Here is a 25,934-nt window from a genome sequence, read left to right as displayed (position 1 = left end):
TTTGTCTGCCTTAGATTAATTTTGCCCCAGCATCAAACTACATCCTGGACATTTGACAGAGAAACCTTCTGAAAGATCTCTCTCTTCTGGAGTACATCTGTGTGTACCCATACATTTCTCAGTGAGGCAGACACCTGCTTAATGCTTGTGTAACACTACAGCACTGTAAGGGATGCTTTGTACTTTTGTCTCCTTACCTGACCATAACACTTCTGAATAGCCACCTTCTTGGACACTGACTTAGGTGCCTCCCCTCCCTTTCCTCATCTCCCTCAATAAACCAAATTAATATTATTTCCTTTTTCTGCTGAAAGCTGCCTCTGCACACTTGGATGAGGTACAACCTGTATCCACCAGAAGTTTTTGGCTATTCTGATTAATTTTCTCAGTTTCTCAGTTAAGTTTCCAAGCTCCAGAAAACACATCTGGGGTTATTTTTGTACCTGCTGCTACACATGGCAGTCAAAAGCAGTAGAGTAGAGACCTCTGGACCCGTGAGGCAATAAAACAACGTTCATGGCATGGGTCATGGAAAACAGAGCCTGGATGAAGATGTGACAAACTTGGGAGCAAGGATACATACAAACACAGGACAGTATGCATTTTCTCTTAGCTACTTGCCATGTGCTTAAGCAACCAATCACTTTTTTAGGCTGTCACGATGTCAGCAATTCCTCCCCTTACATCCTTACCAAGAGCACTCCAGATCCTCATGCTACCTCCTTATAAGCTCTCCAGCGTATCTCCCCTCCTGCATTTCCAGAAGAAATGCAGTTTCTAACAGTGTTTCCAGCCACTTTGACGGCATCCTTTACAACCACATGGCCCATGTGCAGAATGGGGGAACATGAGATTTGTATGCCATACAAATGAAAGAACCAGCTCAGGGCTGCAGCTGCTGTGCAAGACAAGTGCTACACAAATCACAAGCAGGACTGCCCAGGCACCTGTGCAGACAGGCACGAGAGTAGTAGCAACTTTGCCCCGAATTGAAAATGCAATTAAATTTGCCTTCCTTCAGCCTATTTGCATGGACACCTGGCTCTTCACACCTCTATTCCTCTTCTTGAGTTTTATGCAGCCAGATTTTCTCAATTTAAAAAAAAAACGGGGGGGGGGGGCTTTGTGTGTTATTTCTGCACCTTTAGGAAGTCACATGAAGGAGAACAATCACAGCAGAAGCAGTCATGTACAACCACATGTACCTGGTGCAACACTGCCCAACTAGAAATTAACAGAAATGGCCCACAATGGTTAAGCTCAGTGCATATATAAATATTCAAATGCCACACTCTGACACAGAAGAAAGAAAGAGTTAATGTCTCTTCTAACAAATTATGAGCATCACTGTTTGCTCCCAGTTCAGACTGCAGATCAACAGTGCTCTAGAAATTCTAGCTCGTCGTGTGTTGTCAAATGAGTTATTCAGCACGCACTGCTGAGAGAAGCTTTCTAGATACATTGATTTAATTACCTTCACATCCCAGTGTTGGCATCCAAAGTACCTGCCTGTCACTAGCGAGTCCTGTTATCAGTAGTTATGTGCATCCTCAAATGCTGATGTAAAAATCTCTTCAACTTCTATGGTTTTACATTCAGGCCAGCAATTTCTAATTACTTCAAATACCACATATGAATTTAATAGATTAAGCATACACTAATCCCTGCACTGTACTTGCACAACAGAGGTTGCAGGTTTTTGTGCAGAACCCGAACATTGCTTTAAAACTGGAAAGTGGAGACTGGAAGATAATAGGTTACATGCATATTTATCGGGTAAATTAAACCCATTCTTAATTTCTGAAGTCTTTTATTATAAACCTATCCATTTGTTACCAACCTCACTACCATTAAATAAGTACTCCATGCAAGCTACTGGCAGCCTTGCATGCCTGCAGACCCAGAATCATGTTCACTCCTAGCAGGGGAAAAAAGCGTAATACAAAAATGTACATTGTGTGTTTGGAAGGAGACAAAAAAAATCAAGTACAGATTTACTGCAAAAAAACCCATGGACTGATTCTGTGAGATGCCCAGCATTTCCTAAAAGGTACTGCCTTCCTCAGGTTTCTGCTAACACCAGCAGAAGCAAAAGTAGCACCCTGTGTCCCAGGCTCGGGTCTGCATCGATCGGTAATAGCAGAAGCTTCCATTTCCATCAACTCTCCGCAGTGCCCACAGGAGACTTCTCAATACGCCTGCGGAGTAAGAGGTGATTTTGGTTCTCCGCTTGTGCTATGCAGGGCACCCTGAGCAGAGTCTGCCAGTCACATCACCCTTTGCTGAGTTATGCATGAGGAAGGAGGGCAGGAGGTGTTGTGATATGACAGTTACCATTCACTAGAGACCTGAGCTGGCAGAGTCATCTCTTTCCCTGTGTATTTATTTACATCTTCCTTTCCCGTAACTGTACAAGGCACTAGTATGTCCAGAGAAATGTACCTCTGGAAAAAAAAAAGACTTGCTTTGAAGACAGCTTCCTGCATTCCTTATAGCAGCTCAAAATCTCTGCATTTCTTATTTACATCTACAAATAGTTTTTTTGATCAGCTCATTCCACAGCAAGGTATGGAAACTTTCCTCCAAGTCTGTGGAGAGAGGAACATGGAGGGACCATGCTTCCGCACTGCATATAATATCTGCCAACTTTAGCCTATTTACATAACCTACCAGACAAGTTTAGCTTAACCACATGCTTAAGGACTTTACTAAATTGGGGTGCAGACCAAGTCCTTCACATGGTGGCTGCTCAGAGGCCAATGCATTCCCCTACAAGATGTCAGCCTCAATCTTTTCATCTGTACTGATGAACAGATTTCAGACCTCTAAAATATCACCCATAGGTTCTTGCTGATAATGACAAATCCATTTTGTAAGTTTACTTCTTTGTTCCTATATACTTTGCAGTCTCCACACAAGCTAGCACCAGTGTAAAAAAGAAACTGGTAAGTGATGGGTCTTTCAGCACTTAGAAGAAAAAAGTCTTTGAAAGAAGTTCTATAGGCTGGATCCAGAAAATCCATGAAAAGGTTCTTGTTTAACTTAGGTTTCTATGATGTGTACTATAAAAACATTTCTACAACAGTTTAGCTATTTCTTCCGTATTTAATCCTCCAGTACTTCTCCATAAAGACTTGCTGCCTTAGTCTTAAAAGTGTTAAGTTACGTTTCCTTTTTGAAGCATTGACTTTTGTCTCTTGAGGACAAGGCACATTTACAGTGCTCTATAAATAATAACTTATTGAAATCTAATTTCTTATTAATAAAGCACAGTAGCTTAATACCCCAGAGGCCATTTCTGAAGTTCCAACACTGGTAATTTATTAAAACTCTGATAAACATGTCTGATAAACAGATAACAAATACCAAAAGAACATAACGCCAAGCTTCAATAAATAGTTCTGCTACGTACTGCGGTATACAAATTACAGATCACTGCTGCATGCAGGGACAGGTGTGAGGACTGATCACAGTCAGTTCATTGTGGGGAGAGGATGGGGCTTGGATAAAGGGAATTGCATTATGTTTCATGAAAATTTTAATTGATTTCCCTTAAGTGATCTCAGATGCTTCGAGATGTGGTAAAACTCGAGCTGTTTGCTTCATTTAAACTAAGTACCCATAGAGCCTATCAACAGACTGGCCCAGTCACAAGGCTCTTCTGGAGCAGCTGGAGAGTAAGTCAGCTGGGGAAGACCTCAAAATGTAACATGTAGAAGATGCAGGTTGCCAAACATGAAAAAAAAAAATCCATCAGTGAGTTCTAGTTCCCATAACCTGAATTTCTGAATTGGACCTTCTCTCTATAAACAAAAGTCAGCCTCTTACTATACTGGGACTGATTTTGGCCTGTCAGTTATTGGCTGCTGAAGACGATAGCTCACTCCATTCATGTCAGAGCAGAAGTGGATGTTACATACTAGCATAGTAAGGATGGAATTAATTATCAGAAAGAAGGACTTTCTCATTTTAAGAATGAACCTTTAACTCAGCTCCAAATAATACCACCTTTGGATATTCATGTTCCTCTATCCCATGGACTCTTATCACATCCTTACAAAGAGAAATGCAATAGCCTGCAGGAAGTTCCTCTGCCCTGGCTCACCTGTTTTACAAAAATTATGTAAATGGTATACATCTGCACCCACTAGTCAGGGAGGAGAGTTTCCAGGAGGTCTGATTATGTTCTCTTTGCTGGTTTCACTCTTAAGCCTCACTGATTTAGAGTAGAGTCTGTCCTCCCACCTTATGTTTTCAGACTGTATGCATAGATGGAGCATCACTGTAACACCTGGCAGAACAGGGCCTCAGCCTCCCGGTATGGGAGCTCTACTTTTTCTGATCAAGTTATCCCAGCCCAATGAGCTACTGTAGATCAGCTGAGTCATGGTAACCCACTCTGTTCATCATTCTGTCTTATCTCAGATGCAAGGTGAAATACTTGTTTAAATCGTTCACAGTCTTCCTCCTGCACATCCCAGTAACACAGCTCCGCAGCAAGCAGAAAGCTCCTGTACCTCTGTTGTGTGTCCGTGCCTACAGATACAACCTGTTTTGAACTGCAAATGTTACCAGCTCCTTTTTGAGGGAAAGTTTTCAGCTGCTTTGAGTTCTTCTTGGATGGTCAATGCTACTGATTTTTTCCCTTTCACAGCTTCAAATTCCCTTGTTATTTACTTGTATGCCAGGAGCACGTAGTGGCACAAACTGAGACTGTGACCCCATATTTCTAGGCAATATACAAACATGCTGTGGGAGAGAATTTCTGCCTGAGAGCACTTACAAGCTAAGCAGACAACACAGGCACATGGGAGGAAAGGAAAACCAGAAGCACAGAGAGGTCAACCGACTAGGAAAAGCCACTGAGCATGTCAGAGGCACAGATGAGCACTGAACTTTGCTCTCTTGAGGACTAAAAACTTTCCCGTCTAGCACAAAACAAGTTCTTTGATAGCATTTTTTGCTAGTATCACAAAATGCATCCAGTGCATCGGTAGCGCACAGAGGGAGCAGGTTTAGAAAGAACAACGGGCAAGATGCCATGCATCCTGTCCTCTTCTTTCTGACATCTTCAGGCAAGGCCACAGTCTAAAGTAGAAAAACAAATTTGAGTTTTGGTGCCTTCAACTTCCATTTGTCCTACAGAAGATTCCATTAAACAGCATACAGTCTGTAAACCAGAGACTCGCCCCTCTCTGCAGTGTCAGGTAGGATTTTACAACTCCAGACCATGCATTTCCTTATCTGAAAGAAGCATTGTGTGAGGCTTAACAGATCATGGTTTCTAAGTGTACCCAAATGGAAAGTGTACCCAAATGGAAAGTACTGTACAAGTACAAGGTTTTATTATTAAAGACAATTGTCTAAAGCTTTAGTAAAGAACATTTGATAACAAGTACTAAAACTAAAAGAGTGTTTTCTAAGATAAACAATAAATATAAATAGTCACATCCAGGCTACAACCTGTACTTTTCAGCTCTTTGGGAATTTTGGTGAACAAAGGACAGCTTATAATGGAGCAGCCAGCTCAACCTTGAGGAGGTACTGTCAAATTAAAACTCATATCTGAAGCAAGCAGATTGACTTGCCAGTGCTTTAAGCATATTTTCAGTAACCCTGGTGTAACACATTTGTAACTCAATGCTGAATTCCACACAGCGGAGAATTTAAGATTTTTAATGTAACAGAACTTTCTTTTTCATCCAGATTTGTAGTTTTTGTAGGACCCATGAGCCTCCATCGTAGCTCAGGACTCCCTGTGCAAGCCTGTGTAGGTATAGCCTTGCCAAAATGCATTATAAGCAAAGCATAATAATATGCGAGACGTCAGGTGGCAGTGGACAGCAGAGCACAGAGACCACGGAGCATAACAGCACAACAGGAGAAGGTCTCAGCTCACCAGCTGCCTAACTCATCATGAAGGTCTGGTAAGCAGAAGAGTTTTAGTATACCAAGGATGGGATTCTTTGGAGACACAAAGAGGACACATGGGAGGAAGCAAGAGGAGGAGGCACATTAACCAAGGGGGAGAGAGATACTGGCTTCATGGGCTCATTCAAAGTGGGGTTAGCCTCTTATGGGAAGCGATACACAGGTCTGTGAAAGACCCCTAAAATTAATACCAGCACAAATGCAATGCAACAAGGATATCCCCAAAGAGAGGTGAATCAGTGGAAGGGTGCAAAGACACTGGTAATCCAGCAATACAAGGAGCTATGGATGTGATGCTACACCTGAACAGAAGGGCTTGTGGAAGCCAGGAATGATGGCCAGATTACAGGTTTTAGCAACAGATTGGATTGCAGTGCTGTCCACAAGGGTAGAGAAAGAAGAAGTACATGCTCTGCTGTGGCTATATGCTGAGCTCAGACTGACAGCTACATATTTATGCAGCAATGTTAGATGAACATGCCAACATGTTACTTTGGAAGAAAGATATGGCTCTGAAGAAGAGAGATGAAGATGGCACTGGGTTTCTGTTTCCACTATCTAGTGTTTGTATTTTTATCCTTCTATGTAAAGAAAAATGTCAGTCTATGACAACGATTTCATTCTGCTGATGACCTACTTCAATTTTCTTGAAAGTACTTAACACTACAAAGATGTACTTGCAAGTACTATATAGGAACCCTTATATTTTTTTGAAAACAACTTAATCCATTGGATATTTCTATCACTTTTAAGCATGCAAAAACACGGACAGGGCCAAATGCAAATTTATCCTCTTAGTTAACTGGGACATTTCGCATGCTACTAAAAAAAGACCTTAAAGGTTTCACCTGTAGCCAGTTTAGAATGAGTGACAACATCCAGAACTGGAGAACAGCAAAGGGGACATTAAGGAAGGATGACTTACAGTGTTTCCTATTACTGAAGATCAAAAGCATACAGAAACTGAGACAAGACTTTTAACATACTGGGTAATTAACAGCCACAGTGGAATATGGTTTCTTGCCATGTCACATTCAGTTTATAGCTTATGACAACAATCATCTACTAAATGTTCTGGAGATTACAGAGAAATAAGACTATATGATAAATCAATACAATAACTAAATAAAGATGTTAAAACACACTCAGTCAAAAATGATTGAAGTCCACTGCAGTCAAGCACTGGTCGGGAATATAAGCACAGCCAATGCCCATGCAGGTGCAGCTGACACTGGCCAGGTGGGTACTACATGGCACTATTTCTCACACCACCAGCATTGTTTATTCTGTAAAGAACAGGGGGGGGTTGGTTTTGGGGTTTCTTTTCCCTTCAGTTGCTACAAACAAGGTACAACAAGCTATTTCTAAGAAGCGAGCCAATGAACAGAGTCCCAGCAATGGCCACCCTTGATAAAGTGGAGGCAATTCTTCCTTCAAGGCCCCTCTGCCGCCAAAAGATGTCCATCTCCACCCCTTTATGTTCTTTGGCAGAGTTACCATACAGAACAAAATCCCTCCTTCCTCTTTGTGGGCTCCACTGATGGATGTGACAAGACTTCTAAGCAGCCTCCTCTTACTATTTTGCACAATGATTTCTGGAGTAGGAGGTTCAAAAACCCTTCCAATGGACCAGCCCATATTCAGTACAAAATCAATTTACCATGGCTATACTCTCCTTTGTATTTCGGCATCAAGCAAGGCAATTTTATTCTCCTTCATCTTTCTGCTCTGGGTTTCCTTGCCATTGTGCCTCTTTGAAGCTCACTGCTATGTAGCGATGTTAAGGATTCTCCCTTGCCTCCCCCCCTGCTTCTGAGACAGACTGGACAAATCCTGCACAGTCAACTGAGTGCATTTTTGTGCACCCACATCAAGAGTTCAGCTATGAAAAGCAATCTTCCCATATATGCTTCAAACTGAAAATGTAATCACTGAAGCACACGTGAAACCTCTGTGTATTATCAGCTTTCTAAAGCGGAGAAGTCTTGCATTCTTTATTCCTCTCCAGGTTACACCATTGAATATACTTGTTCAGCATTTTTTTGTTTGCTCTGAGAAGCAGCTAAAATAAGTTTGAGGAAATGCCCAATTTGGATCTGACTCTCCAAACAATTAGGCTGAGATTCAGGAATCAAAATCAGCACATCCTGCAGTATTAAAGAGACTAATGAAGAACTCAAGATGACTCTTTCACTGTTCTGTGCCTCCTGTTTTTCTTTGGGGAAATCATATCTATTGCATTTGGGGGGGGGGGGCTAATACTGTTTCCGAGGACAAACACTGCAGTATATTCTCATTAAAATTGCATAAGAGGTTGAACATAGTTTAAGTCCTGTCTTGGCTTGAAAAAAGGGGGCAGTGCACAATTAAACAAATAAATGTGCATGCGACTCAATTTATCCTATCAACATTCTTTTCTGGTTGCAAACTTAAGCTTGGTGTAGTAAAACCAAAAGGGAAAAACAGCACTGGAAATATTTAATTAAAGCTAAAGATTCATTATTGAGACCAAATGAAAGCTTTGAGATTACTTTAATTAGCCAAAGCCAGTTTTGTGGGAGCCAGAGAGACTGGGAAATTTTTGCAAGGCAGGCTGAAAACAGAGATCCCACCTAAGCCTGCTTGTACCATGGGAACTTAAGTGAAACCAGACTCTCCCTCCTGCTCTTCCCTATTTTAAAGTAATAGTTTTGAGCTCCAAGAATATGGGCAAAAATTTCTAAATCCTCAGCTATAAAGAAGTCTTTGTACTTTCCTAGACACCAGGATTTTGACATGTACTGTGGAAGCACATGAAATACTCAGCTGCACCCTGCTAGGCATTTCTGCTTAAAACTAAATGGCAATCCTTGCCCCAGTGAGCCTGAATCCTAGGGTTAAGGTGAAAGACAACATGTAGTTGCAAAAAACAGGCAGAAAGAACAAGGAGCAGTGAGATGACTGATACTTGCAATCAGGGAATACACATGGTGCACAGGCAAGTGTGGTGCAAGCTTCCCAGGAAAGTTTTTGGCAACACACCTAGATTTTGACCTTTAGACCCTCTGGCTTCTATGGGGCTTGGTGCTCAGCATCACAAACTGTCAGAAAATGTCACTTCTGATAAATCACTAATAACCAAGAGTAAGTAGGACTTTTCAGACATTACCAGGCTGGGCTGGAAGAAGAAGTTAGCAATGAAAAGTGCCCCATGTTTCAGAAAACAGATTTTGGGGTTTTTTTAATTGTTCTATAGTTACCTTGTGCATTACGTATCTGCTTTCCTCTGCCAGGTGCCTAATGCTCTTGATAAGCTAATTACAGCCTTCTGCTTATTTCATGTCAAGCTTAACTCCCCAGTCTGAGCCTAGCCTGCAGTTCTGGCATGTTTTTTCCTTAATTTAAGACCATCTGTGCTCCATCAGCAAGGATGGAGCACTTAAATACAGAGAACACTTAAATACAGAGAAAGTGAGGAACCAACAGTGTTGAATTCCCCATACACTGCCCCCAACTCCTCTCCCCAGCATTTCCAATTAAGTGTGAAGCCAACATCCATCCAATCCTAAATACACTGGAAGGCTTTGAGCAGGCTACAGTTATCTACAGATGCAGCAACACTTTCAATGGTCAGCGGGGAAATGACAAGTCAGAAAGGAGCTGAATCTCTCCATTTCTTTACACCAAAATCATCACATTTCAAATACCATCACATCACCAGCAATGCATGCAGTGGTTGAGTTCAGCACTTGATCAACATAAAATCAAATACTTGCCTCAGAGAAACAACAAGGAGTCGGTTTGGGAAAAAAGTGATGGCATTGATTTACCAAGAATCCAAAAAACATTTCTCAAGCCATACGCTTATTGCTGCAAAATGGAAGTGCACAACAGTTTAAATCAAAACCGGACTGCAACGTTAGAGGAGATGGCTCTCTGCCCCTCTCCTGTGCCACCACCAAAAGTTCAAGTGCTTCTAACCCCTGCTGTCCCCTCACTGCCCAGCCCAGGTAGATGCAGGCCCTGCCTGCTGCTGCTGTAAGTGGGCAGAGCCCCACCGCTGCGCATAGCATCAGCCCACCTAGCTTCCTCCTAAGGCTGGGAAACAGATGCCTTCAGACTCCCTGCTTGGTCTGTCACAGTTTGCCTTGCTTCTGCCTCCTCTTTTCCAACACCAGACGTCAGCACCTGATGCCATAGTGAGCTCTGCCAAGCTTCATCTCAACAAGGAATTTATTTGCTCTTTCTCCTGCAAAGAAGACTCTGATGCAGTGTCTTTTATTCCTTCCACCCAGCTCCTCTGTTCTGTTTTCCAGTCTGCACTCTCCTGCCAACCCGGGATTTATTTTCCAATTTCCTTCAGTTTGAGTCCTGCCCTTACATTCCCCCTGCCACCTGTCTCTTCCCTCACCTTCCCTCCAGCCTGTCTGCATTTGACCTCTACCAAGGTTAAAGATTCTACAAATGAGTTTTAAGAATATGCCTTCTAATTAAGATGAGGGGATACAAAATGATTCTCCAACAGCATTAATGCAGCATACTTCTTTGTGCTTCTTCTGTCTTAACGCCCTTTTGGTGGTTTTCACATTTATCTTGTATTGAAAAAAGAATCTTTTTCTTTTTTCTGCCTTGTTCTTAAAACCTCAGTAACTGATCTCACAGCAAAAGCTACTAAATTTGTAACAATTATATTAGCCACATACATTTTTTTTCTCCTGTCACTGTGTTTACCGCTATTATATTTATGAACCATTGATCATTCCTTTCTGCCCCATGCATCAAAATCCTCTCCTCTTAGGCAACTGCAGTTTGTCTCTCAACAGTCCCAGGCTAACTTAAGAACTTTTTTGTCATTCTTAATAAAGCTTAAATCACTTCTCTTTGAACAACCTTGCAGCCTATTCAAATGGCTGCAGCCCTGTTATTCCTTTTTCTTTACTTATAAGGAAGTAAACCCCTCTACTTCAAAAAAGCTCAAAACCATGCTTTGTCTCCTGTCTGAAGTGATTGATTAATAATTAATGTATGGAATTTGATCCACACAAAAGTGTTTCCAATGAAAACCCTCCCCCCAAATTCTTTCCAAGCTGTTCTCTTTTTAAACAAATTTACACAATTATTTATATTTTAAGTATTTTTATCTGAAGGGATACATTTTTATTGGATTTTTCCCCTACCAGATCCCAACTACTCTATTTTTACATTAAAAGCTTTTCAGTTAAGAACATTAGAAAAATGTAGTGAAAAAGGGGTCCATTTTAAACATGTGGACATGCTGAAGTTGCATAATTGCTTACCTAGAAAGCAGAGGTGAAAACAACTGCTTAATGTTACATGTACTATGAATCAGCACATAACAACTTTGCGGACTTCTGATTAAGGCAAATTCCCTCTATTCACAAGCGCATATTATCGCACATAATAGTTCAGTCTTAAACAGAAGGCCACATATTTCAAAGCACTTCAAGAGGACAACTATCATCTCAGCTTCACGTGTGGAAAAAGGAAAGCACAGACTAGAGATGGCTGGAAAACACCTTACCTCCCCACAGCTGTCTACAAGTGAGGCAGCTAGTCCATGCCACCCAAATTCTGCTTATAGACAATGGAGAGAAATATGTGATTTTTCTATATATCTCCTTCCATTGACTCTCCACCCTCAGAATAGCTCAGTCTCTACTCACTCATGTTACTGATAAAAATGTATCAGATATAGCTATAACCATGGAGTAGTAACCTTTAGGTGAAAGGAGCATTTCAGTGACAGTGGAATACCTGTAGGATCATTGTTCCTATTGACTGTTCAAGCTACCCCACATTTATACCCCATCCCTCACCCTCCTCCAGTAGTAAAACCCAACCTTCCTCTCCCATTGCCCACCCACTAGCAGGCAACTCACAGCAGATGTTGCCTGATATTGTTTAGCTGGAGGTTTGCTACTCGTCCTGCAGCCCTGAAGGCTTCTGAGCCTGAAAAGTTCCTATCTTTCACCAGTCAAGGTGGCTGGAGACACCATAGGCATAGTCAAGTTTGTGCCTGTTTACTCGCCTCGCCTCTTAGCACGTGGGTTGTGCTTTCCTTTGAGTTCAGCCTGGGGAAGGTAGGTGAAACCTTGGATGCCAAAGTTCTTTGAGGCACTCGAAGGATTCGGGGAAGCTGCGCCTGCTGTGCTGTGACAGGATCGATGTCCTGTGGGAGCAATGAGCAAACTGTTCCTGTCTCTGCTCCCCACCTCTGGGTCTCTGGTAACAGCTGTGCATTAGTGACTCTGCTGTGCAGCTCTAGGCTCCAATAATCCCCTCGTATTAGTCATTCAGAACTGTTGTGTTTAAAAGAAGCTGTAAAACACACATCAGCTAAACTATTACTAGCAGAGAAAAGTAGGATTATTTATCTAGGGAAAAAATGCACACACTGACATGAAATGTATTTACTTATAAAATACTTTTTTTCTAGGAGCTCAATAGTTGGTTTTAAAGGAAATATGTAAGGTCATTCATGGGCCCTTTTAGAGAGGTGCAAATCAATAAACGGTGATTTTTTTTTAATGCTCTCATTATAAATGAGTGGATGCTATCAGGGTCAAACTTAATCCTGTGCAGACAGCCAGTGCTAGGGATGTGAGTTGTTTAGATCTCTCTTAAGCTCTGCTTTGAGAATAAAATGTAGTTATTTCTCTATATTCTCTGTCTTAAAAAAAAACTGCTGCTTTTTTTTTTTTTCAGTAATTGGCCCAGAAACTCATTGTTTGTCTTTTAAGATGTAGTCCTTTGTGTTTTTAAGGACTTCTCTTACTTCTGACTTCCCAGCATGTGCCGCTCAGATCCCACGCCAGGGACGGGTCGGGGCACCGGGTCCCAGGTAGGAAAAGCACTTCACTGAGTGCACAGCCCTGAGAAGCGGCAAACTGCAGCACCAGCTGCAGCAGGGTGCCAGGACCTCTCCCCAGGCTCCACCGATCAGCAGCTCACCACCTGCACAAACCTGGGCTTGCTAACAGCAGAGAGACTGTGGGAGGTATCACCTCCTCTCCAGGAGAGCATGAAGCAGGAACTGACTGCATGAACCCTGTGCTCTTCGAGTGAAACTCAACAGGTTGCTGTTGCCACATCGACCACTCTTAGCAAAGGTGCTGCATTAAACCCATCCTGCGTTAGAGCCTCCGCTAACGATCGCATCAGAGAACCCTAACTGGGACAGGAGCAAATAGGAAATGCTTTCTGTGCTTTGGGGTAAGCAAGCATTTGCAGCTCAAGAATAAACTTCTCCCATCTCTAAAGTTATCCCACATCCCTAAAGTAATAATAATAAAAAGCAGCATGTTTTTATATAAATCTCAGTTTATATAAATGTCAGTTTAGCTAAGGTGCAGCCTACAATAAGAAGCTGATTTGCCTCTCAGGAACATCTGCAGAGCTGGATTTGTTGACAGCAGCTGCAGATGAATGCATGTGTCAGGGCAGGGGACAGCCAGGGCGTAAGTACACGCAGAACCCCCAGAGCCTCCTGGAGCTGGTGGAGTGGGAAGCAGCCCACAGAGAAAAAGGGGTAAATAGGCCAACCAAAATACATTTTGCAAAGAAACAGAAGCAACATTGGTGACAAGAAATGAGAAGTCCAAGGGATTTTTTTTTTTTTCATTTTCATTTTTTCCCTTCTTTCTAAAGAATGTTTAATGGTTCCGACTGTAAGTTGCAAGGAATAAGAACATTAGTCTTCATTCCCAACACATAAAATGCCTGACAGAGTTTTATCAAATAAAGAGCCCAATATGGTACTGTTATCAGTAAGTGACTTCAGCAGCTAATTAAATTCTCAGTTTCTGAATCCTGCTCATAATGTTTGCTGACAAAGACCAAAACCCCTGTAGTAATTTTGGCTTTTAGGTGAGATGAAGCAGGGAAGGAGGGAATGACAACTAACAAATTACCCAGGAAAGAGGGCTGGCAATCCATGGCTGACAGTCATCACACAAACCTCACTTCACTGGGTGAGCGTAACAGGGTAATTCCCCTCCAGATGTAGATCAGCTCCATGGCCTTCACTGACTCCAAGAAGGCTGCCCTGCTTAATGCCAATATGAATCCAAAAAGGTATAGCTCCTGAACCTCCCATACATCCTATACAACCCTATATACATGATCCTCCTCTGTGTGTGTACATACATATGTATAAATAAAAATATATACGCAAATATATATATCAGAACTTCTAAGACCATGCCTAAATACTCACTTTAGAGGGCAATTATGCTGATTACAGCTAGGCAGTGCACCCTGAGCCAGTTTAGCAAATCTATGAATGCACATATTGAAATGTATTCTCACTCGGTAGAGTATGCAGCATGTTCTTAACCTGGACAATTCTCAGAGGAAAACAGGCATTTATTTGAAGCTAAACCTGGGCTGAAAAGCTTTGCTGGCTATAAATGGACTCCTGAGTTGAGTTCTCTCAGACAGAGGGGATGTTGTGTTCAGAAGTCGCTCAACGCTAGGGAGTGGGAGAAGAGATTTGCTTTCTCTGCTCTCTGAATTTCAGCTGATGGGTGTCATCAGCACAAGGTTGGTTCCCAACAGCATATTCTGGAGCCTATTAACGAGTAGTTCCCTGCAGCGAGGAGCTGGAGAAGTGCATCCTTGGAGGATGAAGTGTAGCCTTCAGACATGGTCACCTCCAGTCTGACATGCCTTGTTTTCTTCCCTCATCTCCCCTTCCAGGTAGAAATGTCTGTCTTAGATAAATCCTGGGAAGGCAGACTTGCACGTGAAAGCTGCGAACTAGATCCTGAGCAGTCATTTTAAGGAAGGGTGTATTCAGGGAGTAGATTTTATTTAGGAACCTGAAACCATAAGAATAAAAAGCTGAATTTGCCAGAAAGTTTGCTCAGCCAGTATAAGCTTTATTATGGAATAGCTTTAAACTCTAGGCTGAGAGTGAGAGGTTTTAGGTGCAGCTTTGGAAGGTGATTTATGAAGAGATTTATATGTTAATCTGTTAATAAAAAATGTAGCATACTGATAAAATATGTGACAATCATAACTCAGCTATGAGCCACATATTAAAGACTGCATCTGCTCTAGTAGAGGTTTTGATTATGTTTTTAAATGAGGGAACTGCATTGGCCTGAAAATAAAGAAATAAATGTTTTATCTAGAAATATGCGCCATATAGTTCAAAGAAGTATCTGAGAATCTGCAGAAAAACCCAAATAATAAACTGCTTTTAAGAAAATGACTTCTGGAAAGTGAAGCTTATTCCTGAACATTTCAAAATGGAGTTCCTGTCTGGCAGCTCAGTGGTACATAAAGATACACAAAGTATTCTCACTCTTTCCCAAAATTACTTCTCAAACTGGATTTTAAAATTGATAATAATCTTGATACTCCAAATAGACTGAATAAATAAGTATCTTCAGCAAAGTTGGGCCAACTTCTGAGCACCCACGGGTTTGCTCTCTCATATCAGTGCCTGGCTTCCTCATGATTTTTGAATGGATATTTTGAAAAATGGGGACAGCTCTGGCTCAAGGATGTTTCTGCAAGTAAATATGAAATAAAATACCTTTATCTCTTTTTATTGACAAAAATTCACGGCACTTTTTATAAAGGAGTGCTATATGCCTTTTTCACACGTGAGCAAACACCAGGCAGAAAAACCAGGCAGATTAACTTGCCCTCAGTGCAAATTTGGGCCCTCAAGCCCCGTCTGGTGCCTACCCAGCATCTCTTGGGGATGTAAGATTTATCTATTATTTCTAAGCTTTCTGATGAGCACCAGGGTTTTGTGAACATATTCTGAATCCTTAAAATTTCCCAGTGAAATATTTTTAGCAGGAAAGACTACTTGAGTGACAATTTGTGCTATAAACTATATTACTCAGTGCTCCCTGTTGATTTAATTAATCATATTTTATTCAGCTATACAGAGAAAAACCAAGTTAAACTCTGCCACTTCTCCTCACACTTCTATATACTTGCAGAGCATGTTTCTCAATGGCACATTTAAATGTGGCACTACTGAGCCCTAAATAAGTAGAAAATAATGCATTTAATGCTTGGTTTGATTGAAAGTGCAAAATATGAAACCTGTTCCATTTGTTGCTGTGTGACACAGTGAGGACCAATAGGCAAGTTTTATTATTATTAACTATACTTTTTTGATAGGTACTGTTGGTTTGCCACAGAGTTAAAGATCCCTCCAGGGACCAGCAGGATGGGAAGTGTGTCTTCAGGAGCAGCTGTTCAGTTTAAGAGCCTCATCTCTGTAGCAGGGATGTTTCTGCTTCTTAGATCAAGAAAGGAAAAACGGGTAAAACTATCCTTACTGGAAATGCGCTGGATACATAGCTGCAGTTCATCTGCTACAGGACCATACAGAAATGTTTTATCCTTATTTTGGGTTTGAAAAAAATACCCATCCCAAAGCCTCACAATAGCAACAGAAAAAAAAATTCTTTCAATAAGCTTCATGTCAAGTCTTAAGAGCTGATGCTGCTTAAGCATACTGCTAACTTTAGGCTTGGGTATAAGTCTTACACCTCCAGTGGGACTGAGAAGATCATCAAGTTATGCCCTAGTAACTGGGTAACATTCTCTGAAGTGCTCACATGAATGTAAGTGCTCTCGATTTATAAATTTGGAGCAAAATTCAAAAAGCAGATAAGGTCGTGTGTTTTGCAGTGGGGTAACTGTAGATCTGTAATTAGAGATCTAGATTCTGGCAGCCCAGGTGATACTGGACAGTGTGTAAGTCCACAAGCATTCTCACCAGATTCAGGGTTATGACTATTGGGGAACTAACATGCTCTGTCTCAGAACTTAGAATCACAGAATGTCCTGAGCTGGAAGGGACCCACAAGGATCATCAAGTCCCACTCCTGTCCCAGCACAGGACAACTCAAAATTCACACAACGTGTCTGAGGGCGTTGTCCAAGTGCTTCTTGAATATCGCCGGACTTGGTGCCGTGACTGCCTCCCTGGGGAGCCTGTTTCAGTGCTCCACCACCCTCTGGGGGAAGAACCTCTTCCTAATACCCAACCTACACCTCCCCCGGCACGTCTTCCTGCCATTTCCTTGCATCCTGTCATTGATCACCAGAGAGAAGAGATCAGCGCCTGCCCCTCCTCCTCCCCTTGTGAGGAAGCTGCAGAACACAATCAGGTCTCCCAATTTAGTCCTCACTCAAATTTTGTCCTCAGGAAATATTACTAGATTGTTAATTAAAGTGTATTTTAATGTCAAAATTTTGTGTCTTTCTTAATGGATTAAATAACCTATGTCATCCAAATAATTTTGCAATAGGTGTACACATTTATTCTTTCTTATTCAGTTAAAATACAGTTTATTTTTAAGAAAGGGAATACTTAAATACTCTTGAAGCATTTTAAATACTATTAAGACGATATAACAAAACTGGTCAGCATACAAACTTCACAGGGCTAGTTAGGAACATTTTCACAGGAGATCTTCCATTAAAAAAAATAATAGAAATAAAAACATTTTACAAAATCCTAACAGTTTCTGTTAGGATTAACTTATTAAACTTATCAGACAAGAGTCCAGAAGGGAACCTTGGATCCAAAGGGAAATTTTTGGTCACAAACAATGGAAAGGAAAGGAGAAAGATGCCCCAGACAAACACGGTCAAACACTTGAGATGAGAGAAATGCTCATTCAAATCCTCTGTCTTGATGTTTCAGAAAATAACTTGACCCAAAATATTTGCATACCAGGTAACCACGTGTATATCTCCTTCTCTTTCAGATTTTACAAAGATGCCAAAAAGTCTTGTTTTCATCTCAGTGCAAAATATCTCGGTATCTCACAAAGGTTGGAAAAATCATTTCCCACTCAGTTCTATTGAGAACTCTAAGTTCCAGGTAAAATCAGGGTGAACAGAGGGTAGGCACTGTACTAGGATTTATGAAATGCCTGCCAAGTAGCCTGCTTTTAATGTACACCACAGAATAGCATTCCTTGCTAAGAAGTCCTAATCAGCATTGTGCATTTTAGAAAAATTTGCTCAAAGGCTTATGTTTTTTAAATGACCCTTCCACCTACTCTATTAATTACAAACTCCAGTATGAAATGGACTTTTATATGGCCTCACTGTGAAAGCTGCAGATTAGGAGCTAACCTTGTTTCAAACCCATGCGTAAATTAAACAGCAGGTGCTCCAAGTCTACATAATCTTAAAAATGTGTTCTATAAAATGTCTAATATTTAGTGCTTACAATGCATACAAGAAGACCATATAAAGATGGAGATGAAACATGTTGCAGGGATTTTTTTATAAAAATATGCTAAAAGATTAAGAACAGTAACCATTTTAAAATTCTGTTTCTTGACTGCTAAAAGAATTTGAATGTTACATGCTCAAGTTTCCAAAATTAACAGGTGCTTTTGGATACCCTATCTGGGGCATCTCAAGATGCTGATTTTCAGAAATTCCTTAAAAACATGCCCCAATTTTGGCACGAAACACAGGCAGAAAAAAATCACAAGTGAACCCCAAAATACCTTAGCCCAATTTCCTTCTAGATATTGATATTCAGCCAAAAAGAATTAGCCACCACCAAAGTTTCTCATGCAACTAAAACTCATTTGATGAAAGGTTTCTCGAGTCCTGAATGGAATTTCTGAAACACATTAAACAGAGAGACGTGGGAAGGGGAGGGGAGTCTCAGAAAAGTTGGGACATTTTGTTCTGTGAGGCAGGAAACAAGCCTGTTCTGCTTCAGTTTCTGCTCCAGTTTCTGCTCTGCTCCACTCACTAGTTCTCATGTAAAATCTCAGTGCTACAGTTTTGGAGAAACAACCTCAGCAGAACTAACAGAAAATTCAAAGTCAGGAGCAAACCTTGGCACATGGTAGAGCAGCAGAGACAAAAGCATCTAGTTCTGGAGAAGGAATCCAAGACAAAGAGCTAGGAGCTAAGGAAGGAAAAGAAATGACCCCTTTATGAAAGTATAATATGGTCCAACAGCTGACATATCCTAAAACCTACCTCTCCTCATCCATTCCCCTGAAATCTCAACTGCTCTATAGGGTAATGCTTTCTTTTTACACAGCTCTTATCGAGTAACTTGCCCACATAATGCTAAATTTTGTCTTCTAGTCCACTGCAATTCCAAGACAAGAGCTTCCTATCCTGCCTACGTGGAGTGGCTACCTGATAATCTAGTGTGTTCTTTGCTATGAAGATTACAAAATTAGGTTTATACTAACAGCAGTCCAACACGGATTCAGGAGTAATACCATAACTTTAGCTTCTTGAACTAAAGACTCCTAAAATATATTTTTAGGAATGATGGTTTTATAAAATGATCCTTAAAGTTGATGGAGAACTCTTGCTTATTTTAATTGATTTTTCACGGGTCTTAAGTGAAAGTCATCCACAGTCATTCAACAGGTAGAAAGAAAGAGCACAGTTTTTTTAAAGTCTGGGAGTTTAAAACCTTTCTAATATCAGAGAGGGACAACCTGGTTAACACTGGGTTTGTGATATGCAATATTCATAAAGGGGATTATAATCCAGAAAAGAAGAATTTATTCCCATTTGAAAGCAATTAATAAAGTAATGCTGTGATGAAAAACATTATGGCCTGCTCAATCAAAATATTCATTTTCTAGTTAAAGAATAGATAACTGTCAAGGAAAACATGCATTAGGTAATTCTACCCATTATAGAATGAAAGACTAAAGTACTGCATTTTCTACTAGCAAGCAGGGGCCATAGAGATATTGCTCCCGCAAAATGCCATTGCCACCCTTGCTGAAAAGACAATTAAGAGCCACCTCTCTCACAGGAACACCCTGGCCTCCTCTCCTTTCCATGACAGCTGTGGGGCTGAAATGTGCCCTTACCTTTTCCCTACAGGGACAGTGCAGCCTAGGGATATAGCCTAGGGATTGCACAAGAGCACTCAGCGAAAAACAGCTTTAAACTTCACCTGACCCTGCTGTGGAGAGGTATATTCCTCACGCTGCCAGGCTTTGGCCCACAACAAGCACATCCTGCTGTCTCTGTAGACTGTGCACCTCATGTTCTTGCCCTCACCTCATGGAAGTACAAATGCAAAGGAACACATCTGTCAACACAGTCCTGCACCTTGAAGCAGATTTAGCACCACTGGCAATGTGAAGAGTAAATCCCATGAGCAGAAATAAATCAGACCACAATCTGAAGATGAAAAACTATCCCCAAATCAGTCCTGAGAAGATCCACAGAGGAGATACAAAACAACCCAAATCAGCATTGTGATTACTTCTTAAACTGCACTCTCACCCCCTATAGAACTAACTGCAAATTCCTTGCAATTCTTGTCTCACTTTCTGGTCTGATCTCTGAAATGATGCATAGTGAAGGGAAGGTAGAAAGGGGTGCCTTTAAGCCACACCATGTGCTTTATGGAGACAAGCCAAGCAGCTACTTAGGCAACCATTAGATTGGGAAACAATCGCTTCCATCATTCCCAACACGTGTGTCAACATAATTCCATGCTCTCTTTGTCATGCAAAAGGTCTTGGCAAAGTGACCGGATACACCCAGAAAGCAGGAGCAAACTAAGCTCATTATGTTAACCGGAGATCCCACAGCATCCTCCAGTGCCATAGAAGGAGACTTCCCATGTTTTGCAGCGTAGGAAAGGAAACTCGCTGCACTGAAAAGGGCCCAAGCCAAGCCTGGCTTCAGAAGTGTATAATGGAAATTCACAATTGGGTTTCGTGGAAGGGGATCCCTTGTCTGACAAGCACAAGAGACTCTGTCAGGCAGTGTGATAACAGGCATTGCAGAAGGTATGACACCTCGCATAACTACAGATACTTCCCTCTCCTGTGTGCTCGCTGGAAGCCTTCCAGCCATGCTAATATGGCTCTGCAAAGGGAAATTCCTGCCAAATGAGAGTATCAGCTTCTCTAACTCTTTATTGTTGTCATTGGTAACTCCGGACTTTGTTTTCCTTTTAAAGGAAGGTTCAATGCATTTTATAACCATTAAACATCTTTTCTTCTCTCTATCTATACTTGTAACTCCTACTAAACAGCAAAAGGCTTGTGCACATGGGAATAGCTGGTAATATTAGTCTAATGGCTTCTTTGCCTGGTCAGGTACAAGAGGAAGGCCCTTTAGTCTGTCTGAAAAATGCTGAATACATCTTTGGTTTTCTAGCAACCACAGAAGACGGTAAATATCCCAGAGCATAGGCATTTATTTATTTATTTAAAGATAAGCGGTTGGGGTTTTCACTAACAATTTTTGCCACATCTTTCAATTCCAGATGCAGAGCAGTGGAAGGAAAGTCCTAATACTACTGGGTATTTGCAAGCCCTTCCAAGCTTTAGCTGCTTTGCCTCCATCCTGCCATGGGTAACATATATTTTTCAACCCATTTTTCCTTCTAAATGCTTGCAAGTCCAATCCTGGTTTTAGTAATGCATTCAGCAAAACACAGCTCCTCAGCAATCCATGTTCACAAAGGCCAACAATGGCTAAAAATAAGGATGGACAAGAATAGTAAAATCTTCTCCTACATGTTGCTGACATGTCCTCTGATGAAAGCCAAGGATTTCTATTGATTGTTGTGTTTAAGTCTGTGTCATTCACACTACATGCTTTGTTCCTTAAGATGCCATATTTTTGGCAGATCCTGTTACCACCTGAACACGCAAGAATCAAGAGCAGAGAGAGCTGTCTGAATGGGCAAGTGTAGAAGCAGCATTATTTTTGGAGTGGGAATAAGCATCTGGTTCTGACTGTGTCTTCTCCCTGCTCCATCACTCTGGGCAAATTTACACTATAGAGCCTTCAGGAAATGTACATCAAATATTACAGAACATTAATTAGAAAGCCAAATAAAACAAGAGAATAAAAACTGAACATACCTGAATAAGAGAAATGTTGTGTAGACTAAGTCTGAAGAGGTAGTTCCTGCATAAACAAGCAGAAAAAATTACAAACCGTTAGGCTACCAAAAGAAGGAAGAGAGAAGTTATAAAAGCATATCATAGTTTTTGGCCATTCATTTCTACAGACAATGAGGTTTTCTTAGACTCCTCTCCACCGAATGCAAAAAGTTACATGCCGCTTGCTCGTAAGTGTCTTAGTGAACCTCATAACAAAGTTCTGAGCAGCTCTGGAGTAAAATATTCCAGAAGTTGTAATGAAGAACCACAATGAAATCCCAGCAACACAGGGACTGTTTCCAAACCCTCAAAGGGCTTTGGTTGAAATCCTGTGTGGGCTGTGCTCATGTTTTTCTCTGCATTCTGAGAAAACTGGGGTTGGACAGAAGCCAGCTGGAGCGAAGCTGACTCCTGTAGTATTCTCCCTCCAAGCCCATCCTTGTGGACGCTCCATTCAGGACTTCATGGAAAAGGAGAAGAAGAGGACAGATACTTCTCAGCAGAATCTCTCTGCACAGAAAACCAGCAGGGAAATCAAGTTAGGGACTGCAGATACTCCCAATCCTCCTGTCATCACATCTCCACTGGCAAAGCAAGGGAATTCCTGACAGAAGTCACTGTAGCATGAGGTACCACACATAAGCTGAGCTCCTGTAACCCTCCTTCTGCACATTCATATCCCACCACAAATAGGAGGGAACACACATTTGCATAAACATCTATGGATGAGGCTTAGTTAAGAGGATTTATGTCACATTTTTGCTTGCTAAGACAAGCAGTTACCACGAATCAGCTGATATATTAAGCCATACGGACTTGATTGTGTGCTTGAGGGTTTTGGCCACATCTAACTTCATATTTTTGCAGCCCATCTGTCAGGAGGTCTGAAGAGCTTTGATCCTTTTCCAACATCCCTGTCACCACAATCTTGCTGGGAAGACACATATTATACCAGGTGAACTATGTTTTTGGAGGTAGCTCTATTTAAATAGTAGAAAGTACAGCTTTGATGATATAGCTTCATCTGCTCTAGAAATGCCAGTACACAGACATTCCCCTCCCTAGTAGAAAAGCAAGTTCCAGTTTTAGGTCAGTGAAGTCAGAGACGTTACTGGAAAGCTCCTATAGTGATAAAAAGGTCCTAAGGACTCTTCTAAATAGCCTTGTTTAGGGTCTGTAAACAGCAGCACACTCTGCCCAAAGTAAGTTATTCAAATTTTGACATACAATAAATTCATATTGGGTCACAATGACCACTACAAGGCTTGAGCAATTTTTCCTTCTTCTGTTATCCCTCACTTGTCACAATCACACAGTTGCCTGTATACTTTTTCCCAGTTCTATGAATAAATCGAAAGGTCTCAACTGCTGCTGACTGTCAATAAAGAAGAATGGGAACAAAGATGATGGGGATCTCAGGAGGTCGAACTCCTAGTACTGAATCTTCAGCTGTTGTAGCTCTGATTTGGTCTGATTTGCACCATCCTATTCTATACTGGGACTGGTTACTGTGCTGGTTTTGGCTGGGATAGAGTTAATTTTCTTCAAAGTAGCTAGTATGGGGCTGTGTTTTGGATTTGTGCTGAAAACGTTGTTATGGATAATACAGGGATTTTCATTATTGCTGAGCAGTGCTTACAGAGAGTCAGGGTCTTTTCTGCCTCTCACCCCACCCCACCAGTGAGGGAGCTGGGGGTGCACAAGGAGCTGGGAGGGGACACAGCTGCGACAGCTGACCCCAACTGACCCAAGGGATGCCCCACACCATATGACATCATGGTTAGTGTATAAAGCTGGGGAAGAAAAAGGAAGTGGGGGATGTTCGGAGTGATGGCATTTTGTCTTCCCAAGTAACCATTACTCGTGATGGAGCCCTGCTTTCCTGGAGGTGGCTGAACACCCGCCTGCCCATGGGAAGGAGTGAGTGAACTCCTTCTTTTGCTTTGCTTGCATGCATGGCTTCTGCTTTGCCTATTAAACTGGCTTTATCTCAACACAAGTTTTCCCTTTTTTACTCTTCCAATTCTCTCCCCCATCCCACCGTGGGGCAGTGAGCAAGCAGCTGTGAGGGGCTTAGTTGCCAGCTGGGGTTAAACCACAACAGTTACCCAGAGAAGAATGAGACCCATTACCAATATCTGAACAAAATACACCAGTAATTACTACACCTCCTGTAAGTATGCAGAGAAGTACACACATACACAAAACCTCCATCTTCTCTCCTAGTCCTATCACTGGACCTCCAGCAGTTCTTTTGTACAGTCTGAAACCCTACTCTGTCTCAAAGGGCTGCATACTTTCCCAAGTAATTTGTTATTAACTCTTTAGCATCAGCTACAGGCTTAAATACTATGTCCTGAAGGTGCATGCAGCAGGCTAGAGGCACTAAGCTTATATACAGCTAAAACTTCAAAATGGAGGTAAATCCTCATCTGGTGACTGATCTGACTTAGCTCCCTTAGAAAAACACATGCTACTCTCACCAAAATATTAATGCGATTCCAGGACATGAGAAATCAAGGAATAAGCTTTCTCCTGGAGAAGTTAGGCATGTCACCGGCCTCCAATCTTACAACACCCTAAGGAGAAATTCTCATAACTAGGGACTTGAAGTTGCTATCCTGTTGTTAAGCATGCTATTTAAATGCATTGATTTTGGAAGCCTTATAATGCAGATTTCAGCTCCTTGTTTTAGTCTAGTAAAAAGCCGGACAGTTCAACTGAGTAATAAATTTTAATATTAGGGTTTTTTCCCTGATAGCACTGCAGAGCAAATTCAACCAAAATATCTTTAATGGAAGAGACATATCTAAAGAACACAATTTTCATTGCACGCAGCCAAAAATGATGTAGACAGGAATAGTGTCCATTTCAATAAAGCCAGTCTCTGTCCTCTCAGTGATGGCTATATAGCACCTGGACAAAGCATTAGTAGTGAGATCACTCAGGTGGCTGAGACCTAAACCAGGGAGGAACGTAGTACTAATGTGAACAGCGTAATGATCTTCCAAAGGGTTCATACCAACCTCAGCTCTCTAAGTCTGACCTTGTGACTTTTTTACAGAAAGGAGGGTTTCCCTACATTTTTCACCAGTTTGCCTCACCTGTTGTCTGCACAGCCACTGGCAATTTCTTTTTGTTTGATCACTCTCACATGTCAGCAGCAGTAATATGAACACCAGTAGGCAGATCAGGCTATCAGAGACACCTTCAGACTCCATTTGACCTGCCCAGCTAGGATGGACTAATCCTTAATTAATAACATACTCTTTTAACCATACTTGTTCTGTAAAGCTATACTGGGATTAAAAAGCCAAGGGGAAAGATATGCTGAATAAGACAGTGTCATTTTTATGAATTGCATTTTAACTGCAATTTATTCCAAGAATGAGCAAAGTCTCTGAATGACAGGCATGGTTTATTGTACCTAGAATTGCCCCATTTGTGTCCTTTTTTCTGCTTGTGTTTGAAGTTATGTCTGTTTAATACCTTGCTGAACTATAATTTAAAGCAGCTGAAAGGGAAGGATTAAGAAATATATAAGAACACTGAGACCTCTGCATGAATGGATGAGGTGCCTTCTTGGTCTTTTTTTTTTCTCTCCCATTTTGTCTTGTAAGTGAATGTTGGCCGATTCCTTTCTCTCTTAAATTAAACCCATCTGGACTAGGCCAGAAGAGTGATTGCCTGGTGCAACCAGCTTTCTAATAACCTCTTTCTCCTGTATAAAAAGCTGGTGTACAAGTTTGGAGGGGTAGGACAACCTTCTTACCCACTGTCTGTCCTAAAAGGTCACGCAACTTCACTCCATGGTATTAAAACATGAGCTTTGTTTCATCTCAGAGTTGGCTGCATTTCAGTCACCTCCAGAGCAAGCAGCTACACTCCTCTAAGTACTCTGGGACAAATGGTATTACACACATTAAAAGGTGCCTCAAACTGCTAATTATTATTACTACTAACCTTATTATTGATGAACATCAGTGCATTTCTGAAAACGCCCATGTTAAACAGTAATACCCTGAAGTCTCAGCCAAGACTGTGATTTTGTTGTGTTAAGACAGAGTGGGTTGATGGTGGTTCCTCTGGAGACTGATTCACAGCAGATGCCTCTTT

At 41.4% G+C, this 25,934-nt stretch overlaps 1 protein-coding gene across 6 annotated transcripts in view; it reads right to left on the bottom strand.

The window, feature by feature from the left end:
• The window catches only part of SEMA5B (semaphorin 5B), a 274,422-nt gene that overhangs the window by 80,684 nt on the left and 167,804 nt on the right, over positions 1 to 25,934 (bottom strand). For all 6 annotated transcript variants that reach the window (XM_075093032.1, XM_075093033.1, XM_075093034.1 and 3 more), the window contains one exon: positions 21,798 to 21,843. In XM_075093032.1, coding sequence (XP_074949133.1) covers positions 21,798 to 21,843 — 46 coding nt within the window. The remainder of the gene's footprint in view (positions 1 to 21,797; positions 21,844 to 25,934) is intronic.

This window comes from Phalacrocorax aristotelis, chromosome 5 (assembly GCF_949628215.1).
Source record: "Phalacrocorax aristotelis chromosome 5, bGulAri2.1, whole genome shotgun sequence".
Taxonomy (NCBI): Eukaryota; Metazoa; Chordata; class Aves; order Suliformes; family Phalacrocoracidae; genus Phalacrocorax; species Phalacrocorax aristotelis.
Note: the sequence above shows the minus strand (reverse complement) of the source record. Positions and strands in the feature narration are given on the sequence as shown.